At 55.3% G+C, this 22,647-nt stretch overlaps 2 protein-coding genes across 3 annotated transcripts in view; both read right to left on the reverse strand.

Moving 5' to 3' along the window:
• IL16 (interleukin 16) overlaps positions 1 to 18,023 on the reverse strand; it is a 94,281-nt gene extending 76,258 nt beyond the window's left edge. The window contains exon 1 of one of the 2 annotated variants that reach the window (XM_047846635.1): positions 17,566 to 18,023. In XM_047846635.1, the coding sequence (XP_047702591.1) occupies positions 17,566 to 17,605 (40 nt within the window). In that variant the 5' untranslated portion in view covers positions 17,606 to 18,023. Of the gene's footprint in view, positions 1 to 11,748; positions 11,877 to 17,565 lie in introns of those variants that run through there. The other variant, XM_047846636.1, reaches the window with a different exon arrangement.
• A 1,454-nt stretch (positions 18,024 to 19,477) lies between these two features.
• The window catches only part of CFAP161 (cilia and flagella associated protein 161), a 36,651-nt gene continuing 33,481 nt past the window's right edge, over positions 19,478 to 22,647 (reverse strand). Inside the window, exon 10 of the mRNA XM_047846830.1 lies at positions 19,478 to 19,498. The gene's annotated coding sequence lies outside the window, so the exon portion shown is untranslated. The remainder of the gene's footprint in view (positions 19,499 to 22,647) is intronic.

Below are 22,647 nucleotides of genomic sequence, written 5' to 3' on the forward strand. Positions count from 1 at the left end.
GTTGCTCTGGAGAACCTTGACTAATACCAGGGAAAACATCCCACCTAGGACCACAGAATGAAGGACCCCATGTAGCTGACTAATATCATAGTGACATGGAGCTCACAGTAGGTTCTCCCCCTACCCCCACACAGATATTCTGGAACCTGCTTTGCTGGAAGAGCCTAGAACATGTGTAAGAACCAAGAGAAGCCCTTTATCTTCCAGCAGCCTGGAAGGCCATCTCATTCATCCATGTGTGGGCACAAGTGGGGTCATCAGGATGCCCTCCCCAAGACCCAGGCCTCTAAGACAAAGGACAAAGCAAGACAGGACTTTCCCTCTCAGTGTTCACTCCCTGTAATGTGGTAAAGGCTGAAGATTTAATTAATCTCAAGAAGGATCTAGATACATTCAAGAAAGGCACATCCACCGGTCATTCTTTGGATGGGATTGGCTAAGGTCTACTCCCCATTAAATCCAGGTGCCTGGAACAGGGCTTCAAACAGGGACACACCCAGGAAATGCTGTTGCACCTGAAGCGGGTAGCCAGCAGCACAAAGCCACACACGATGGTGTTTGTCATTGGCCAGAGGGACAGGCAGGAGCACAAATGTACCAGCTGAGGGCTGGGACCCGCAGGCCACCTTAGTTTGCACACCCAGTGTGCCGCTCACCTGTGCAGCCTCAAGCCCGGTGTTCGACGTCTTTGCAGCTTAGCCGATGGCCCGCGGAGCAGAGACGACCATGCTAACCGCCCAGACCCCAAAGAAAATACCTCCAAGAGGTACTACCTAGCTTAATGCCTGACATAGAGTATGGACCCAAAAAAAAAAAAAAAAAAAAAAAACCCAAATCACTCAAAAAAAGTAAAACAGTGGAAACAACCTAAAAGTCCATGAGTGAGAGACCATGTTAGACACTTTCCAGAACATTCCCACCCAGTAAGACGGCTACGACAAATCTCCATAGGTGGACGTGGAAAGAGGTCCGCCATATGTTCCGATATAAAGAAACACCGTAAAATAGGCCTCGAGACTAGGTTTATTTACCGAAATGGACTTGGATTAGTGAACACTGAACTGTTAATAACTTTTTTGTTTTGGAAGGTGCATGAAGTGCTGGGGGATGGGGTATACAGACAGCCTTTCCTTTGTACTTAACTAATTTCCTAGGGCCTATTTCCTTTTACAGCCATCATGTATCAGACTTAAAACCAGAAAAATAAAGGTTCCTATTTGGAGGAACAAAATTGAAATTTATGGCTGATTTTTGTCAACACGCAGTTCTGGGGAACCTCACAATGATTCCCTCAGGTTCTAAAATGTCTGGTTGAAGTTTTTATGAAGATTTCCTTGGATTTACAGACAAATTTAGGGAGCACCAAGAACCGTTCTTAATTAGTTTGTCTTTTTTTTTTTTAATATTTGCTCAGATTTTCTTTTCGAACCTTCAAACAAATTTTATATTCTTCTTTATATAGGTTCTAAATGTCTCTGATTATGTTATTTCCCCAGCCCTTTTGTTTCTTTTTTGAAGGGAACCATTTGTAAAATGGTTACTTATATGTAAGTTATGAATCTTACATATTTATCCCATAACTGGCAAGATCTCACATGTAAAAATAAAATAAATAAAATAATATAAAATAAAATAAGTAAAAGGAAATAAATAAAACAAAATAAAAGAAATAAAATAAAATAAATAAAATGGAATAAAATACATAAAACAAAATAATAAAATAAAATAAAATACAATAAATAAAACAAAATAATAAAATAAAATCAAAGAAATAAAATCAAAGAAATCAAATCAAATCAATCAAATCAAATCAAATAAATAAAACAAAATAATAAAATAAAAAATAAATAAAATAAAATAAAATAAATAAAATAAAAAAGAAATAAAAGAAATAAAACAAAGTAAAATAAATAAAATAAAATGGAATAAAATAAATAAAATTAAATAAAATAAATAAAATAAAAAAGAAATAAAAGAAATAAAACAAAATAAAATAAATAAAATAAAATGGAATAAAATAAATAAAATTAAATAAAATAAATAAAATAAAAAAGAAATAAAAGAAATAAAACAAAATAAAATAAATAAAATAAAATGGAATAAAATAAATAAAATAAAATAAAATAAATAAAATAAAAAAGAAATAAAAGAAATAAAACAAAATAAAATAAATAAAATAAAACGTAATAAAATAAATAAAATAAAATAATAAAATACTGGATGTAAATCCCACTGGATGTAAATCCCTTAATACAATTTATTGACTATATGTCATTGCCGCTAGTGGCATCATCATCATTATTATTTAAAGCTAGAAATTCTCCTCTGAATACCTCTGGGGCCACAACCCCACGAATTTTGAAATATGGCGCTCTAATTGTTATTTTTTTTTTTTTTTTAATTTTTTTTTTTCAACGTTTATTTTTATTTTTGGGACAGAGAGAGACAGAGCATGAACGGGGGAGGGGCAGAGAGAGAGGGAGACACAGAATCAGAAACAGGCTCCAGGCTCTGAGCCATCAGCCCAGAGCCCGACGCGGGGCTCGAACTCACGGACCGCGAGATCGTGACCTGGCTGAAGTCGAACGCTTAACCGACTGCGCCACCCAGGCGCCCCTAATTGTTATTTTTTTAAATGGTCTATAATTGCAGGTGTGATTTCCAGTTTCTTCTGAAGGTCGCTGTGGTCATTGTTAATTTCTTATGGTCGAATTCCCAAGATTTAGCCTTGTTTCTCTTATAATTTTTTGATCAGAAAATTCCAGTTTAATTGCATCGTGGCCACAGGATGCGTCCCGGACATTTTTTATTCGTTGGAATTTACTGAGGTTTATTTTGTGAGCCCATGTGTGGTGTGACTCAGTGTTTTCAACGTGGTGCACACATTTCCAAAGAATCCGCAGTCTCTCTTTGGAACTTCAGAGATGTATGTATCCACATAGAGCCTCATAGACTCTGTGCAGTGACTTCTCCTGGACAACCTCTAATGGGAAACACTTAGCAACCCCAGGCCTGGCACAAGTCTGGTGGGTTGTCCGTGTGTATTTGTGTTCTATTGTGGGTGAGTGTGAAGAGACACGGGGTACTCTGCAGGTGTGGAGAAGAATGAGGTAGATCTTTCTGTGCTATACAGCGTGTGTGTGTGTGTGTGTGTGTGTGTGTGTACGTGCGTGTGTTCGGAAATAGAAAAATTCAGAGTCCTCACCAAACTGTCATCAGGATGGTCTCTGAAGAACAGGCCGAGGGATGGGGGAAAACCGGTCACCGTGCATTTGACCGACCAGAACATTTTATCAAAAGCCAATTTTGTAAAAAACTAAAATACAAAGCGGCAATACGATAAATCAGTAATAAATGGGTGCACCTTACTTCGTTTCGATCTAAGGAGGGAGAAAGATAAAAGACAGGAACAACGCAAACATTTTAAATGAACAGACCCAGAGTCCGAGCTACTTTGGCAGAAGATCTGGATCAAGAAAGATGCTCAAAACACGGCCGCGAGTGAACAACCGAGGCCCCTTCCTGGGCAACCGACTGGAACGGCGGGAGATTGACATCAGCCATCTCCAGGCAGGAGACACAGAGAGATGCAAAACCACCCACAGCTCTACGTCGTCACGGAGTCTTTGCCTGCAAGAACTTTCCAGACTCTGTGGTCCTACAGCTGCCAGTGTGTGTGTGTGTGTGTGTGTGTGTATGTGCGCACGTGTGTGTGTAAGGTGACTGGTTTTGGTTTGCATTTTGGTAAGAGATTATATATGCTCTCAGGATTATTTCTCTTTCTCTCAACGCACACATGAGCGGGCACACACACGCACACACACACGGGCACACACAGTCGTATTATCTGCGTTTCCTCTTTGCACAGGGGGTGCGAAGCGCGTAGCCCAGGACACGCCTGGGGAGGGGGGCCCCCTGCTCCAGGGGCTGGAACTGGCTAGCGCGCACACTCAGAGAGGGAGCGAAGGCACGGGGGTTGGGGGCCGGGGGCCGGGGGCCGGGGGTCTACCCACCCCCCCCCCAGCCTCCCTGCTGCTCCAGATCTCCTGACCCATTTAAGAAAAGGCAAGAACAGAAAGACGTGAACCCGTAGCCGACTTAGTCCGGGGTCCCCGCCTCGGGCGAGGGGGACAAGGCCACCGGGTTGGAACGCAACATCGGGAATATTTTCGGCTTAGGACGCTCTCCCTAAGCATCTCCCTTCCAAATCCCACCCACTGTTTCTCGAAACTCTGTAAATCTTCTCTCACGGTAAGAGTTTACATTCTACCTCGTGATACGTACCACGTAAACACACGTAAGACGTGTCTGTATGCAAATGTTGATAAACGTAAATGTATTATGTACACAAACACCTGTATCTAAGGCAAGAGTTTCGTGAAACACCACCCTTATACTATGGTGCGATAAAGCACGAACACAGATAACACGGAAGACGATTGGGCGTCTGAAGCGTTCCCGGATTTCCCACAGCCGCTTCCTGCGGGGGGTGCTAGCTTTGATTTCTCACTTAGTTCCGTTCTTCTGGGCCCCCGAGGCTCCCATTTCACCACACCTGCTTGTCCTTACTCCGATCCAGGAGCTGGGACGCACCCTCAAATCCCCTGTGTCTTCCCCGTGGAAGGAAGAGGAAGGGGCCCGTGTTTGCTCGAGCCTCGCCTCGCCTGCTGTGGTGGGCCACAGGGAGCGTGCCCCGGTGCTGGCTGTCCCCCCGCAGCGAGGACAGCTCCTGCGCAGATCCCCGCCCGGGGTGGGCCCAGCCCCTGGGGCGCCGTCAGCCCCGAGCTCCACACCCGTGTGCACCCTGTCCTCCAGTATCTCCACGGGTGGCCAGCAGAGCGGCTCCCGGCAGCCCACGAGTCCTGCTTGGCCCCTTCTCTGCTCTGCAGTCTTGGCTGCAGGGACCCTCAGCGTTGCCACCACACGTGGGCAACCTTGCCTAGCGTACGGGACCGATGTTCAGTTGTCCTTCTTCCAGCTGGAAGCCGAGAGAAGAACTTGAAATCAATTCCTATTGCTGGCTGCCTTCTTGACCACACTCGAAGCTCTCAGAACCATCATACGCTCACTGGATATTTCTGTGCCCGCGTACGCGAGCGTGGTCCTCTCCGCACCGATCTGGGTCTCGGGATCCAAAAAAAAAAAAAAAAAAACAAACGTCTTCCGTGTGAAAATCTGTCACCGGCCCACGGGGACAGTGCCAATGCCAGCTACTGTTGGTTACAGTTAAGGCTGCGGTGATGTTGGTATTCACTTATTTGGGCCACAGGTCGTTCCCGGAGATTCACCGTGTGCCAGGCACTGATGGGTGTCGAGGGGGAAGACACGATCTTTTACGGCCCGTTGGAGAAGACGGACGTGTGAGCGGAGAATATGCCCAGCGTGGGGAGTTCAATCATATGGGTTTGAATCAAGGGCCACAGTCTGAAGTGACTTGATAAATGGCCTCACCGAGGAATCAGCCCGTGAGCTGAGGCTGGAAAGCCGGATGAGGGTCTTCCACCCGGAGAAAGGAAGGCAGGAGGTTCCAGAGAAAGCACTTCACGTCCAGAGAACAACATGTACAGAGGCAGAAAGATTTAAAGGACCCTCCTGTCCTCCCATCAGAGCAGATCTCTTGGTGGCCCTGGAGCCCGGGGGTGTGAGCTGGGAGCAAAGGGACCGAATCGCCAATTCGGGCTGATGAAACTGAAGAGTCAGTTGGGAGCCAGGACCCCATCCGGCTGGTGAGTGGATTTCGTTTCCGAGCGCACCCTCCCCGCCTCACCCCCAAACGCTGGGGCCACTGCTGGCCCCCCAGAAAGGGATGGGGGAGGCTGGCAAAGGATGGGTCCCACACCCCTGCCCCCCGCCCCCCACCTGAGCAATTCTGCTTTTGACGGTTTATAATGAGTTCTCAGGAAAGATTTCAATTCCGGGAAGGTTCCCATGCATGGAAAGAGCCAGCAAACACCTGCTCTGGGCAATTATAACCCAACCTTCTACCCAGGAAAGGTAAATCTTGGCGATTAGGAAATGCAGACATTTGCCGAGCCGTGTAGCAATGACGGGTGTAGATGTGGGAGTCGGGCTGGGGTGAGGATCCGGAGTGCCCCTTTCTAGACGGGAGATCCTGGGCAAGTGGCCTCACCTCTCTGTTCTGGGGACACAGGACCGAAGGGGGGGTGGTGCCGAGAGGCTAGTACAAGATGCCACGTGCAAAGGCTTTAAGGCGGCACCTGGGGCAGGAAGCGCCTGGCAGACTGAGTATCACCGATGAGCACCACTGGGGCTGAATAAGCCAACAGACGGCAGGGGGCACCGGCTCCCCCACCCCCGCCAGCTCCTGTCCCTGTCAGATGCGGAGGGTAGGAGGGGCCCTCCACGGCGGTCGTAAATGCCGACGGCCACCTAACCACAGGACAAGCAGGACGAGAGGGCGAACGGAGGAGAAGAGTAGACCTCTCCTCTCCTTCCCGGGCACCAAGAGGAAGGGCAGGAGCCCACGGACAGCGGCTCCCCGGGCTGGCCCGGAGCTGGGCTCCAGGGACAAAGGTGCCGCCTTTGAGGGGCTCTGCCCGGAACGAGAAGGAGGGGGGACGCCTCCCCGTGTCCACAGAGCGCCAGGGCATCTGCGGGGACCGCATTCTCCGGCAGAGACAAGCACGTTCCTCAGCCGAAGGGTCGCCCACCCTGGGACCCAAGCAAGGTGGGGAATTAGTGGTGGGAGCCCGCCCACGACACCGGCGTGGCTGACACGCAGAGACGCTGCCCTCCCCACCCCGGTCAAGGTCAGAGACACCCGTCAGCTCCCATGCATCTGGGGAGGAGGAAGCTGGCCGGCAGCCGGGAGGCCTCCCCTGGTGTCCCCGTGTCCCGCACCGAGGGTGGGGTCTCGGCCGCCGGTCGGATGTCCCAGAACCAGAAGCCCCAGGAATGCGGGACATGCACAGCAGACGCAGGAGGTCACCGGCCCGTCCCCTCCCCACAAGCTCCGACGCGGCTTCCTCCTCACTCACTGCGCCCCGTGGTGGCTCACGACTCCCACCCTAAGATTCTTCTGGCTTCTGCTCCTGCCTCCACCCCAGCACAGCTTCCAAAGATGACGTCAAGTTCCAGCAACCAAGAGCCTCCCCCACGCCCGTCAGAGGGGCCAGCCTCCCGGTCAGAGCGGCCGGCGGAGGGACCGTCACTCACCTGGGCCCACCTACCTCCCTGCACGCGGTGCCCAGGGCATCCACCTCCCTCAGTTTTCTCTCCGGCTCCCCGGCAGAGGTGAAGGCACCATTTCCCCGGGACAGCCTGGGGCCCCAGCCTGGGTCAGAGCCGGCGGAGGATGGGAAATAGACTTCCGTCCTCACCCAGAGGCCGCTCTGCGGGTCCCATCCCAGGCCCCGCCACCGGCTGGGATGCTCTGAGTCAGACGCTGCCCTCGCCACCTGCTCTGGACAGGTGACTCAGGGCGAACGCGTCCAGCCTGGCGCGGGTTTGCTTAGAGACTCCCGACCTGAGCCATCTGATTTCTCCCCGTGAAAAGCCTTGGTCCGAAAGGGAGGCTGCCAGCGCTGGGAAGCTGAGCCCTGGAACAAAGGCCACCATCTGCTGGGCTGCGGGGAACACCAGGAGGGGGCGGCCCCGCCCAGAACCCCCGATCCCCAGCAGGCCTCCTCGGGCCTGACACGCTGCTAGCCTTACGCAAACGTCGGCTCCCACGACCTGCCACCAGTCCAGCCAATGTTATCATACCCATCTTAAAAATCACTGCACAAAAATTCATTGAGCACCTGCTATGCGCAGACCTGGTGACCTTGGGTCATAGCCCATCCCTGGCTCGCCAGAGTCCGGCAACTTCCCTGCGGTCACCCAGCCTGGAGTCTGATCCCGATCCACCCGGCACCAAAGCCCAGGCTCTCTCTATGGCACCACACTGCCTCTCTGTCCTTGGAGTAAAAACTGGCTCTCAGGAGCTGAGGCAGCCCAGCGGTTCTCAGAGTCTGGCCCCCAAGCCAACGGTGTTAGCACCATCTGCTAGAAATGCACGTTTCCTTTCTTTTAACTGTTTATTTACCTTTGAGAGAGAGAGACGGACAGACAGACAGAACGTGAGTGGGGTAGGGGCAGAGAGAGAGAGGGAGACACAGAATCCGAAGCGGGCTCCAGGCTGCGAGGCGTCAGCACAGAGCCCGACGCGGGGCTCGAACCCGTGAAGCAGGAGATCACGACCTGCGACGAAATCGGACATTTAACCGACTGAGCTGCCCAGGCGCCCGTAGAAATGCAGTTTCTGAGGTTCCTGACTCAGGACCTGGGCGGGCGGGGCCTGGCCCTCTGTTTCGGCAAGCCCTCCAGGTGGTTCGAGTTGGAGGGCCAAGGACATGACTTATAGGAGCGCGTCAAGGGCCCCAGCAAACAGGGACAAGGCGCCTCTGTTTCCCCCGTCGGGATGATTGCCTTGTGACCGGGGTGCTTCCCCCCACCCCCGCATGTCCCCTTGGAGAGCTTAATCTAAGGGTGGCATTCAGCCCATCTGCCCCCTGAAGAGCTTCCCACACGTGTCCCCTAAGCACAGCCTCGTGAACGCTTGGCACGTGCCGGGCTGGGGCTTCTGTGGGGCCCTGTCTTCTGAAAAATGGAATGCGCTCCAAGCACCCATCAACAAGCCCTTCAGGGCTTCCTGGGGGCTCTAACGAGGCTGTGGGCGCCCGTAGGAGGCCCCTGCAATTCCGTGTGGGGCTGCAGAAGTCCAGCCACTGCCCGGCAGCCAGGCCCACGGTCACAAGGAGACGCACTGGAGACAAAGCTGTCTTTGTCAGCGGGTGTGGGGGACCGTCCCGCGTCGCAGGGCTGAGTCTGGAGGGCCGCGGAGGAAATTCTCAAGAGCAGAAAATGTAGGCCTCGGTCAGCAGGCACAGACTCTCCCCTTTCTTTGGGGGTGGGTGGGAGGGGGGACAGCGCAGCCGGGGCTCGGGTCCAGCGTCCAGGGTCCAGATTCTGGGACTGTCTGTATCCGGCAGCAAGGCTGGGACCGACGGAGTCCCCCGGCCTCTGGAGGTCGCTTCACCCTTCGCAGACCCCACAGCTTTCTCCCTACGCCAGCCCCTGCCTTACCCTCCTATCAGATGGCCCGCCTTCCTTGACTATCAGAAAGCGAATTCGTTCCGAAGTGTGGGGGACATCGCGCCCAGACCCTTACTGACCCAGGGTGCTTTGCACCTCAAGGTGGAAACCGCGCGGCGCCTGTGCCCCCCAGGACCCCCTCCAGGCAAAGGACGGGCTTCCCTCCGCGGCCTGACACCGCGTGGGCCGGCTCACCGCGTGCCCGTGGGAAGGGAGGGGGGAGCAGGCCGGGGAGCCCCCGAGGCCTCACGACGAGATCTTGGTCGCGGCTCAGCTTTCGTTCGCTCATCTGCCCCACGGGACTGAGGGCTCAGGGCGCAGAGTCCCTGAGCGGGGGGGGGGGGAGGGGGGGGGCGACGGGAGAGGAAGCCCCCCTTTAGACACCCCGCGCGCGTGCCTCCCATCACTCATGTGCGTTTCAGTCTCCCCTGAGCACCAGACCCAAAGTTCACCTCCGTGGGATCGCCCCCGGACACCTGCACACGCACACGCTGACACGCGTACACGCTTTCGCGCGCACACGCGCACCCATCCCCGTTTCCAGCTACGGAAAGACCGGCCGGCACCTGCAGACAGCTGGTAGACCCCGCGAGCACCGGATTTCCTGTTACCCGCCCGGCCCCCCAGGAAGTACCTTCGCTCCGCGCACCGCGGACACGCTGTGTGATCGGGGCCAGTCCCCCCAGCGTGCCGGCCACCCACGTGTCGAAAACCCCCAGACCCACGTGGCCAGCCTTGGGGCTTCTCAGTTAGGAACTCCTTCTCCTGCTTCCTGCTTGGGGTCGCTACCTGAGGACTGACCGGGGATCCCCAGGCCCCACAGGAGCGGTCCTCTTGACTTCTCCGGGTGGGACCTCTCCCTCCCAGCCTCCACGTTTTGGTAGTTATTTGCACACCCCAAAACTCAACCCCAGGGTCCAGGAGCGGAGACCGTGGGCCCTGAAGCAGGCTTCCTGCCCCTGGCCAGGCACATGGTCCCGGACGGGTGAGGCGTCCCCTCCCTGGGGACTGGCCCACTCGGCCGCGGGATGGCTTTGGCCCTCGGACCCCTCCGACTGGGCTGCCGGAGATGTGCCAGTTCTTACAAAGTTCTGAGCAAAGAGATCATGACCTGAGCCCAAGTCGGACGCTCAACCAACTGAGCCACCCAGGCGCCCCTAAGGCAGCTTCAAGTTAACAGAAAAACTGCACAGAGCGTGTCCCCTCCAGAGCATAAGCGCCCCGAACAGAAATCGTCACTCTTGTTCACAGCAGGGTCTCCGGCTCTGGGACATGCCTGGCCCAGAAGGTCTCGATAAACATTTACCGAATGAATCAACCCACAACCGAACGAATAAATAAGTGACTAATGCCGTGTAATGAGCTCCCACATTTGTTTGCGCTTTAGAGCCTACACAGGGCTCGCACAGACGTTTTCTTAATCAGATGAATCTGATTAGGTACAGATTTAAAGGGAACTTCAGAAACCTAGTGACACTCTCGGTCCCAGCTCCTTGAAGGGCACAGACCGGGACCCCGTGGGGCCCTCCAAGGGAAGAGAGTTCATTTCCCGGAGCTCTGATAACCCTTTGGGTTGGACCCGTGGAGGCACATGCTTCCAGCCACGGCCACAGCCCGTGAGAAAAGAGCGCTCGGAGACGCGGCCTTGACCAGCACCACGAGACCCTGCGCGCGGCACCCTCGCTGCGCGCACACGCCGTGCCAGGCGCTGTCAGCACGGAATCCGGCTCCGCGGTCGGCCCGGAGGGCGGGGGGCCGCTGGTTGCCCCTGTTTTCCTGCCCGGGGCAGGGACAGTGAGGACGCGCGGTGGTAAAACCACTTTCCCAAGGCTCAGAGCCAGGATCTGAACCCAAGGGTATCTGACAACGAAGTCCAGGCCGCGAGTGTCCGAGGAAGGCCGCTGAGCGACCTGGAAATGCCTGCCCCACGGGTCAGCCCGGGACGGGCTTAGAAAGGGTTAACGCCAGAGCGGGAGGGAGTGGTCAGGCTGGCGAGCTGCGCTTCCAAGGCCCAGATTAGGACTGTTGGCACCGCATGCCTCCTCTCCACCTGGCCGCAAAGGAAGGCCAGGTATTAATGAAGGACACACGGGGCCCCCGGGGTCAACCGTGTCCACTCAGCAGGGCTTGGGCAGGACCAGCGTGTTCTGTGTTCGCTTCGGGGTGTCGCCTCTCACGAGGGTGTGGGAGCAGCGGAGTCCCTGTCTTGTCCCTCTCTGACAGGATGCCAGAGGTCCCCCAGGCAGGATGCCTGTCCCCTCCCCCAGTGGAGCGAGGGGGCTGCTCCCCGCTTTTGTCTTTCTGCCCGCGCAGCTATCTGACGAGCGCCCTGTCCTGCCTGGCACCAGAAAGCAACGTCTGTGAAGATGAAGAAATCCCCGCTTTCTTCTCTTAATTTGTTATGATCATGACACGACTGACTCAATACGCAAAAATTTCAAATCCCTGCCCAAGGTCACTGGCTCTCTCCCCCGTGCCTGATGTTCCTCCAGACGCCGCTGCTTTCTCCCACCTCCGCACCTCCGCGCACGCACGCGCTGCCCTTTCCAACTCGCAGGCGCCGGCCTCCTGGCCAGCTCTTGTAGGGTTTTCAAGGTTTGGCCCAGAGTCACCTCCTCCAGGAAGCCCTCCCGGACACCCCTCCCAGCTCACCGGAACGGGAGCCGTCCTCCTGTTCTCCCAAAGCACTCCACGCCGACTCACTCCTGCACGTCCCATCCAGTAAGCGTGAGCTTCTCCGTGCTGTGGACTGAGTCTTACGCCTCTCTGTAGCCCTTACAGTCCCCCAAGCAACTGCCCAACAGCTGTGAGAAGAAAGGGGGAGGAGAGGGAGAGACAGAGGAAGAAAAGGGCAGGGAGGAGAGAGGGAGAGAGAGGTCTTTGTGGGCAGACGCATATGCTCAGATAGAACTCGGACAGAGACAGAAGAACGGAACCAGATGCACGCCCAGCTACGCGCGTGCACGCTCCAGGCTCGGGAGGCCGGAGTGGGCACTGAATGAGCACTGGCCCAGGAGTCCGGGGCTGGTTCTTACCAGGCTGGGCTGATGCTAACCGGCTGTGCGACTTGGGTAAGCCACTCCCCTTCTGAGCTACAGCCTTCCCCTTAGTGAAAGGGTTTTCATTTCATGGGGGGAGGGAAGGGGAAAAAATAGTTTCGAACAGAGAGGGAGGCAAACCATAAGAGACTCTTGAACACAGAGAACAAACTGGGGGTCGGTGGGGGGGTGGGGGAGGGGAAATGGGTGATGGGCACCGAGGAGGGCGCCTGTTGGGATGAGCACTGGGGGTCGTGTGTAAGCGATGAGTCACGGGAACCCAGTCCCGAAGCCAAGAGCACACGGCACACGCCATACATTAGCTAAGGTGACGATAAATATTTTCTTAAAAAAGACTTAAAGAAGAAACGTGCTCACCGCCTGACGGGTGGTGCGGGTTCAGCAAAGAGCATCACTGCCTTCCCCCACCCCAGGCCACCTCAGTGTCCCAGCGCCATCCGCAAGGCGAAGGACCCGAGGGCCGGGGCAGGACGAAGCAGGCACTGTTAAATTTAGCAACACACGATAGATTATTGGTCAAAGCGGAACCCAACTGAGAAGGGGCTTGGGGGGCGGGGAGCTTCCTGCTTTCTGGGGTGGATGTGTCTCGTTGTGCTGAGAGTCGGCCTCGCAGAGGTGTGTCCATTTCTCAAAATTAATTCAAGGGTGTAATTCCTGTGCACACATTTCAGCGTATGTACATTTTACCTCAGAGGAGGATAAACAAATACTGCGCTCAGATTAATTTACGTACGTGCTGAAGTGTTTAGAAGTGAAGGGTCGCGATGCCTAAAACTTATTTGGAAATTATGGCGTGCCCGGGTGGCTCAGTGGGTTAAGCGTCCGACTTGGGCTCAGGTCCTGACCTCACGGTTCATGGGTTCGAGCCCCGCGTCGGGCTCTGTGCCGACGGCTCGGAGCCTGGAGCCCGCTTCGGAGTCTGTGTCTCCCTCTCTCTGCCCTTCCCCTGCTTGTGCTCTGTCTCTCTCTGTCTCTCAAAAATAAACACTAAAAAAAAAAAAAAAAAAAAACAAAACGTTGCTCAAGGGGCACCTGGATGGCTCAGTTGGTTAAGCAGCTGACTCTCGGTTTCAGCTCAGGTCACGATCTTAAGGTTCGTGAGTTCAAGCCCTGTGCGGGGCTCTGTGCTGACAGCTCGGAGCCTGGAACCTGCTTCGGATTCTGTGTCTCCCTCCCTCTCTGCCCCTCCCCCGCTTGTGCGCGCGCGCGCGCGCTCTCTCTCTCTCTCTCTCTCTCTCTCTCTCTCAAAAATAAACATAAAAGAAACTTATTTGGAAATGCATCCAAAAAGTAAGATGGGTGTGTGGACGGGCAGACGGATGGAGGGAGGGAGGGATGGACGGACGTGCGTTAAGGCAAATAGAGTAAAATGTCACTTGCGGAATTTAAAAGCGGGGTATGCTCATTGAGCACAATCCTTTCCACTTTTCTGTGCGTTTGAACAGGTCTCATCATCCCGCTTTGGAAGAAATACAGTGGAAAGCAGGCTGGAGAATCAGTAATTTGGGGGACGGTTAAATCCGTTGTGGCACAGCCATCTGATGTGGGTTTCTGAGGCCCTCAGGTGGGGGTTCTGCTCCCCTTGCGGGAACCGACAAGCCCCACGGTCAAGTGGAATCATGCGCACGTGTGAGGGTCACCCTTGGTCTTGCTCAGCCGCAGTGCAGCGTCGAAAACCTCGGGCTCTTGGATGAAACAGACCCGCCCGGGTTCAACTCTGCCTTGCCGCTCGCTGCGGGGACAAGCCCCCCCACCCCCGGGGCCTCACTTCTGTTCTCCTGCAAAGTAAAGACAACCGTGTTGGCCTCCCAGGGCTGTGCAAGCCGGCCACCAGGTGTGGGGAACGTGGTGACTGTCTGATGCTCACAGAGGAGGGTCTCGAGGCCTTGCCCTCCAGCAAAAGCTTGTGTTTCCTGAGCTAACAAGTCCCCTTGAGCAGTTTTCTTAAACCCTGCAAAGAGCACAGACGGGCGAGGTACACTAAAGACGCTCACGGGGGCACCTGGTGGCCCAGTCGGCTGAGCGTCTGACTCTTGGTTTCAGCTCAGGTCATGCCTCCGGGGTCGTGGGTGGAGTTCCGTGTCAGCCCCCCGCCCCCGCGCTGAGCGTAGAGCCTGCTAGACATTCTCGTTCTCTCTCCTTCTGCCCCTCCCCGACTCACGCGTGCGCTCTCTCCCTCTCTCTAAAATTTAAAAAAGAAACATTAAAAAAAAATTTTTAATGTTTATTTATTTTTGAGACAGAGAGAGACAGAGCATGAACGGGGGAGGGTCAGAGAGAGGGAGACACAGAATCGGAAGCAGGCTCCAGGCTCTGAGCCGTCAGCACAGAGCCCGACGCGGGGCTCGAACTCACGGACCACGAGATCGTGACCTGAGCCGAAGTCGGACGCTTAACCGACTGAGCCACCCAGGCGCCCCGAAAAATTTTTTTTAATGCTTACAGTGGCTCATTAGCTGGTGAGATTTGAGACAGTTCTCCTCCCTCATCTGTGCCCTCCGAGGTTCTGTTCCCTTGACCTACAGCTTGCTTCCCCCTGCCCCCACGTAACCGCCCCCCGTTCAGAGCTCGGCTCGAACAGCCCCGCCTCAGGGGAGCCCCCCGACCCACCCACTAGGTCAGTTCCCCGTCAGAGCACCCAAGACGCCCGGCACCCCGTGTCAGATTTACACACGTGTGTCGTTCATCTTGCGTGTCCCACTCCGTCCCCGGAGCCCAGCCCGGTGGCCTAGAATGCTCTAAATAAGTGGTTGAAAATGAGTTCCAAGTGTTCGAGAAAGTGACTTCATTCTTTGCGGATTGAAAAATAAGTAGAAAATGGGTGGTGGGGCGAGGCGGGCGATAAAACAGACCCAGTACATCCGCGTGGTCCTGGGCAGCCCCATGCAGCTCTTAACCACCAAAGGAGTATGGTGACCCTTCACGTGGTTCTACTGTTTCCTCGGGAGAAACACCAGCTTGCAGGGGAGAAGGAGCACAGACCCCCGCTCCCCACGCTCCAGCCCTACGCGGAGCTGCCCTCTGTGTCTCCAAGGCCCAGCCCTCCTGCTGATGGCTGGCCACGGAGAGTCCCGAGGGCCCCCGGGGAATTGGGGCTCCATTTCCAGCAGGAGTCGTCGAGGCGCCTGGGGAGGACGTCACGTGACCTACCGTTGGGGATCCAAGCGGCCACGAGGTCACACGCTCAGAACGTGCACGTGTGAAACGGCACAGTTGGGAGTCTTCCTCGAGGCCGACGCTGCTCCGTCAGTCCCTCCGCCGTCTAGACGGGGACAAGCGACCCCACCGTGGGAAGGGGCTTTCCCGGGTCACGCTACAGCGTAAGGGTTTAACTGGACAGAGCCTGATGCATTTAATCCCCAGTTATCCTATAGCGGAACTCAAGAGAAAAGGGGACTTAATCATCACTATTTTTTTTGTTGTTTTTTTTAACGTTTCTTTTTGAGAGAGAGAAAGAGAGACAGAGCGTGAGCAGGGGAGGGGCAGAGAGTGAGGGAGACCCAGAATCGGAAGCAGGCTCCAGGCTCCGAGCCGTCAGCCCAGAGCCCGACGCGGGGCTCGAACTCACGAACTGTGAATTCATGACCTGAGCCGAAGTCGGACGCTCAACCGACCGAGCCACCCAGGCGCCCCTAATCATCACTCTGAAGTGATGTTGTAGGCTGTGCCCCAGAGAAGCGCCCAGACCCAGGACCGAGGCACTCCTTCCCACAGCCGAAGAAGGGTCACCCCCGTGATGGTCATAGCTGAGTCTCTCTCAAGAACTACCCTTTGCTAAAGACAGCCACCTCGTCCAAGGTCGTACCCCGGCCGTAGAGCGGCCCGGAGGCAATGATGGGTCATGGCAGGAGTATAGAACCCGTGGGATCCAGTGGATCACCATGCCTTCCACCCCCCAGCTTTCCTTCTGACCAGTTCTGCCTCTTACCCTCACACGTGGTGTCCCCAAGCACACTCCCCAATGACCTTCCCACGCAAATCTCTGTTTTCTTACCGGGACACCCAACCAAACAAGGCGATGCAGGAAGTGGCAAGACGTCCCCAGAAATGAAATGGTTTCACCAAATTGTGAGCACCTACTGAATACCAGGTCAAGCCCAGCTCTTGAAGACTCCCCAGTAAGTGCATCCATATGGTCCACAGCCAAAGGGAGACATTCTGAGGGCTCGGCCCACTTGCTGTGAGAGAGGGAAGGCATGGCGGCCTGGCCCTCGAGCGCTCCCTTTATCCCCAAGCCCTGGGTGCTCTGTGAGGGCTCCCGTGTCACAATAGGGCAGGAGCCTGCATCCAGACGCTCCCGAGTTCCGGGCATCACGCATATGATGCTCGGGCCATTTCACAGGCGTTATCTCCTTCATTGCTTCTGTAGTCCTGTGAGGTAGGAATCCATGGCCCTTGTTTCGCAGGGGAGGAAACCGAGCCTTGGAGAGGTTACACACCCTGCCCCAAGTCAGCTAGCCTGTTCACCTCAGCGCCAAGACCGCACCCCAGGTGGCTGGACCCCACAGCCCGGCTCTTGGTCCCTACGTGCCACTGCCTCTCTTCAGACCCCAGCGACGCTTGAGTGGAACCTCACCAAGGGAGCCCAGGGCTCCCGCCGTATCTTCCATATCTTCCTGGAGCCGGAACAGTCAGAGTGTGCCTTTGACTTGCCTCATTCCCCTTTTTAAAGAAAACCATGTGTTTACTCTCCGATGCCAAAGTTACAACAGAACTGAAGTTTTGCCAGTGTTGACTTTAAAAGTTGAGCAGAGGGGTTCAAATCCTTTCCCCTGGTGCCTGTTTATTCATGTTTCCAGAGCAAACGGAGGTGGTCAAAGAAACCATCTATCGGATCTATACCTGCAGCAAGGCAGGGAGTCTGGCCAGGGTGCTCAGGCCCCTCCCAGCCTCACCTCTCCCCTCCCCATACCCAGCCCTGCAAGACTCAGAGGGGCCCCTGCTCCGCTCCTCCAGAGACACCCAGGAGCTCCCCCTTCTGTTCTGTTTCCTGCTAGGACCAGAGCTCAGCGGGTGGGGACCCGGACTGCTCCGATGCCCCTGCTCCCTGAGGGTTGCCAGCAACGCTCACAGAGGAAGTGAGGGCACCAGTCAGGGCTCCCTCTCCTCTTCTGGGGGGGGCAGGGGCGCTGCGATACCCTCGCCCCTCTCCTCTCTGCCCAGCAGACTACTGAGCATCCAGCCGGCTCTGCAAAGACAACGCGGACAGACGGGGATGTGTCCTGCTCCACACACGTGCACGCGCGCGCGCGCGCACACACACACACACACACACACACACACACACACACACACACAAAATACGGCGTAACCAAAATCATGCTCAGCGGACCCCTCCCTGAGGATGTGAGGAGAGTCAGCCCCTCCGTATCCAGCTCCCCGGGACCCCCTGAGAAGAAGCTGCACTTACCGGTCTCCCTGCGGGGGAAGATTCTCTTCTGCAAACTCATGCCGAAGGGCTTCGAGGAGGAGGCTGAGCCGGGAAAAGTCCCCGGGAGCCCGAGAGCCCCAGCCCGCTCAGCTCACTCGACAAGCCCCGGGGATCACCGGCAGCTTCTGGGCGGGGAGTATTTGAACAGGAGTTAGAAGTACGAAGTAAGTCGTCGTTAGAGCTGTTTCTCCCCCCCGGCAGGGAGGGAGGGAGAGAAGCCCTTTCCAGCTGCCAGCAAATCTTGAGCGTCTCAGAACGGTTGCTTCCCACCCCTGCCCTTCTTGCGAAGCAACTGTGCATGAAGGCGATGTTATTTCACTGGATCGAGCCCTCAGATCATAAGCCTTTTCCTGTACCACAAACAGAAATGTAAAACCTCAAACTTTCCTTTGGACTCAGACTCTGCTGGGAGAGGACTGAACACAACCCTCTCTGAGGTCGAACGTATGGAAAATGTGCTAAACTGTTTAGATCATCCCAAGGGCTAGACTGCTCCCCACTACAAGCTCCCCTCCCCCCGGACTTTTTTTTTTTGTTGTTTTTAATGAGTTCTGGTGTGTTTATGTAATTGCAAGGGACAAACACAACACCTAAAATCTCTGCCCAAAGTTGAAGTGATTCATTTTCTCCTTCACACACACCACACACAAACACAGCGCCTGTTTAATCCAAGTGAAAACGCCTTTCATAAAATCTGCAAAGGGCTGGGGCAGAGCGGCTGCTGGTGAATGCAGCCTGTGTCCCCAGAAGGGCAGTTGGGCTCCGGGGAAGGTGGAGGCTGCCTTTAATCAGGACAAACAGAAGGCGCTCTGACTCCCGCCCATGCCGGGACAAGCAGGGATAAAAGAAAAGTGGGTGCGAGCCCCGGCTGAGCGGGCTGTAAAATCTGTTCCGCCGACTGTACCCAATTCCCCCCGCTTGTCTTCTCATACCAGGAGATTTTATTTTTAGACTTGGACAAGATGTACTATTATTTTAAGTGACCAACTTGACTGCTGGGTTATATAAATCCTTGGATTCCCCCGCCGAAAAGACCAAAAGAATATACAATAAGTAGGCAAACAGTCAGAGCTGGAAACTGGGGGAGAATGTGACCGTTTTGGAGACGCCGCAACGGATGACAGGACCGAAAGGCAAGCCTGTTCCATCCGATAGAGAGAAAACCTCACCAGGAAGCAAGTGGCACAGACCGCGGTCCGGTCCCGGGGGGTGACCCACCCCTGCCAGGAGCCCCCACTAGACCAGATTCAGTGCCACCACCACTCAGGATCTTGAAGAATCAAAGCCTGCTGAGTGAGCATCGCTCTGCTCGAACCACCTCCGGGTCACTGCGGTCCCTCTGCAGACACGCACGCCCCGCACGCACCCGAAAAAACCGTTTCTCAGGCCCGTGCTGCAAGGTTGACAGAAAAACCTTTGCTATCAGCACCTAGAGCGGGAACAGCTCCCTGAGAGTCATCCCCATCCTGGGCTGGGGGTTGGGATCCAGAGCTGGCACTTTGCCACCACCAGGCCTATCTTGCTCTGAATAACCGAGTGACCGCCCGGGGCCGCGAAACCGCGGGACCCTCGGCTCGGCCGCCAGCAGCACGGGGGCCAGAACCCTGGCCTTCGTCCTAGCGGGACCCGCTGTGGCAACGATGAGAGACGGGGCCACGTAAACGCGGAACGCTTTGCGGAAATCAAAACGGTGTGATAAGTTCGGCGCGCTGTCATGGAAAGACGTCTGCACCACGTTACCGAGGGAACAAATTGGTTACAAATTGCAGAGCGATCGGTAGGATCTATATGCTTGAAGGAAGATGAAATTCGGGGAGTCGAATTGAGGGTGTTTTCCTCTACGAACTTGCCAAATGTCCGTGGTGATTTCCCCACAATGTAGGCAGTGGAAATAGCTTTGCATTCGTACCATCTAGAGGATGATAGAAAAAAAAATTTTTAATCGAAAAGAATTTTTTTTTTTTTCAGTTGAGTCACTGGCTTTAGAACTCCTAAGTAGATTTGGTGAAGTCGACAGCAAGGACGATCATTTCGGAAGTCATGGCTTTTGATCGTAGGAATTCAGCCTTTGACAAAGGGATTTTTATTTGGTGTGGTAGGCGGGATATGGGCCGCTACAAAAAGGTCCGAGGCCCGTACCGGGAATCTCTGGGCAGGTATGTCGTATTAGGACATCAGGGGGGAGTTAAGGCTGCAGACGGAACAGACCTTGCTAATCAGCGGGCGTTAAGATCAAGGGATCGTCCCAGATTATCCAGGTGGGCGCCAGGAAATCACAGGGGAGGCGGAAGAGGGGGTCCGAGCCCACGAAGTTGCATCCCCGGCTGTGATGACAGAGGAAGGGGCCACGAGCCACGGACACGGGTGGCCTCCGGAAGCTGGAGAAGGAAGGCGATGGGGCCTCCCCTCCCGTCTCCAGACGGAAACACAGCCCCGCCCGCCCTTTGGCCTCAGCTCCGATGAGACGCTTTCGCACGCCTGACCCCAAGAAGGACAAGATCACGCTTCTGCGCTGTTTTAAGCCACTGTCTCTGTGGTGATTTCTTACAGCAGCAACGGGAGACCAACACGTTTGAGTTTGTTCTTATTTTGTGTGTTTCCTCGAGGCCAAAAGCTTGCTTTCGACCACAGGCAGCAAAGCCCAACATTTATCAAAGCACAACATTTATCCCGTCAACTCACAGGTCCGGGAAGAGCGTGTGATGATAAAAGAACGTTTGTCGTCCTATCCGAAGGGAGATGAAAGTCTCTGCCCAAGTGGGGGGGAAGTCTGGGGCTCGAGGGCCGTGTGTTGGGGGCCTGGCAAGGAGCCCCCATTCTGTTCCTTGCTGGCTGACAGGAAGACGCCAGGGCAGGACGCACAGGGGACAAGAGAGGACACACGTCCTGCCCGAGATGCTTGCCCAGTGGACACGTCCTCCCATGGAGGGAGTGTGGCTGCAAGTTCCCGGTGCTTGACAAGGTACCCAGGGTGGCCTGAGCGTGCCAGCTCAGCTCATCAGGTGGATGCGGAGGGAAGACAGTGAGCTGCGCGGCCTTGAGAAGCACATACCCGGTGCCCCGCACAAGAAGAGGCTGGCAGTCTCCATCCGCGGAGAGGCACCCCCCCGCCCCACCTCGTGTCACTCAGCAACCCCGTGGGGGACATCAGAAGTCACGGAGTAGGTCCCAGAGGGGACTGAGTGGCATCAGGGGTGAATCAGGAATGTCTAAGCTCACTTTGCATTGGCGAAGTTAATATTCCATCACCTGCAGAAGTGAGGGGTTACGAGTAAATTCAGTTACAGAGAAACAGGAAAAGGCTGGATGTTTATACGTCACTTTTTTTTTTCTGTAAATAGCCTATCAGCTACATGTCAAGATGTGAACAGAAGTTATCTCTGGCCAGCGGGATTAGGAGCACTTTTTATTTCTTTCAGTCTGTATTTCCTAGTTTGCTTTTTTTCCCCCCTAAAAAGAACAAGTTTATTTCTTAGCAAAACCAGGGGGCGATATCCTTACAGGAAGCCCTATTTGTTGGGTGACTTCCTCAGCCAGTCCTCATGGCTCTAAGACGACCTTGGGGTCGGCTTTCTGCCCCGATGACCAGTTTTCATCTTATTCTGTGTCCCCGGGGGCTCCGTGGAAAGCTCGAGAGGCTGCATAGGGAGCAGCCGGGGGCCGTGGCCTCTGAGGTTAACATTTCCAAAGTGTGCGGCAGGGGAGAAGCTAAGACCCCCTCAGGGGGGCCCTGACCCTGGTCCCTGGGGGGGGGGGGGGGGTCCGTCCACCACCAGCCCCACCGGGAAGCCCCCAAGCCTCCAGACTTCCTCACACGGCAACGTGTGCTCAGAAGGTGCCCGAGCCACGAGAACAAGGGGAGCTACATGGCACAGTTTCAGTTAGAACCACAGATGGTGAGAGAGGAGAGGGGATGTCGGGGGGGGGGGGGGGGGGGTCTCACATCTGGGGCGGGGCCTTCTCCGTGTCCTCGGTTCTTTCCATGTAGTCACCTCCCGTGAACAAAGTCGCCTCCTTGGCCCTGTTCCCCGCTATGGGGGGACTGAGGGAGTCTCTGTTTGTCACACGACGTCTAGTCTACGGCCGTACCACCCTCAATACGCCTGACAAGGTCTGCAACAAAGAACGGGGTTCCCGTCTGTCACTTGTCAAACCACTCGGGGGGAGAGGTGACCTCAACCACCCGCGTTCCAACCCTCTGTCCTCTCTCAGCCTCTGCCTCTGCTCCGGCCAGCAGAGCTGGGGTCGTAGGACGGGGAAATGTGTGACACTCCCACCTCTGCAGGCCCCCTGGGGTGTGCCCGCTTCAGAGGATTGGATCCCCTTCCTTGGCTGGTCCTGTGACCCCAGCCCCTCAGAGGTGTAGACACAGACCATAAAGGGGGCCCTACCCGGTCCTGAGCCAATCCTCCCCAGACGGCCAAGCGAGAGTGGCTGGTGAGCCCCCGGTGACGCTCACTGCGGTGGGCGCACTCAGGGCCTGCCCTGCCCCCTGGGAGCCCTGGGCCTCCTGCCCGCGGGTGTCGGTCCGGTCCGGAAAGCCTGCCTCCTGCTTCTGCAGACTGGCCTGTCCGCTCCCTGTGGGACCTGCCCTGAACACTCCCTCGGGTTCTCGCCCTCCGACTCGGACACCGGGCCATGCGGCCCGCCCCGCTCCTCTCTTCCCACCCACATGCTACCCGCTTCCTGCACGGGCACCTTCCGGGGCCACGGCCCCATCACGACCAGCTCCTCAGCTCCCCGCGACACTGTCCACTGCCACTGCTCCCTGGAGCCGGGTCCCCAGCAAACTGGGACCACTTCTTCCCACTTCCCTCTTCCCTCCAAGTCCCCCACTGACTGTGTCAAATCCCGGGGGGCTCAGTCGGTCGAGCGTCCGACTTCATTCGGGTCACGATCTCGAGGTTTGTGGGTTCGAGCCCCGCGTCGGGCTCTGCGCTGGGAGCCTGGAGCCTGCTTCGGATTCTGTGTCTCTCTCTCTGCCCCTCCCCTGCTCGTGATCTCTCTCTGTGTGTGTGTCTCTCTCTCTCAAAAATAAATAAACATGAAAACAAAATTAAA

The sequence above is a fragment of the Prionailurus viverrinus genome, unplaced genomic scaffold (genome assembly GCF_022837055.1).
Source record: "Prionailurus viverrinus isolate Anna unplaced genomic scaffold, UM_Priviv_1.0 scaffold_40, whole genome shotgun sequence".
NCBI lineage: Eukaryota > Metazoa > Chordata > Mammalia > Carnivora > Felidae > Prionailurus > Prionailurus viverrinus.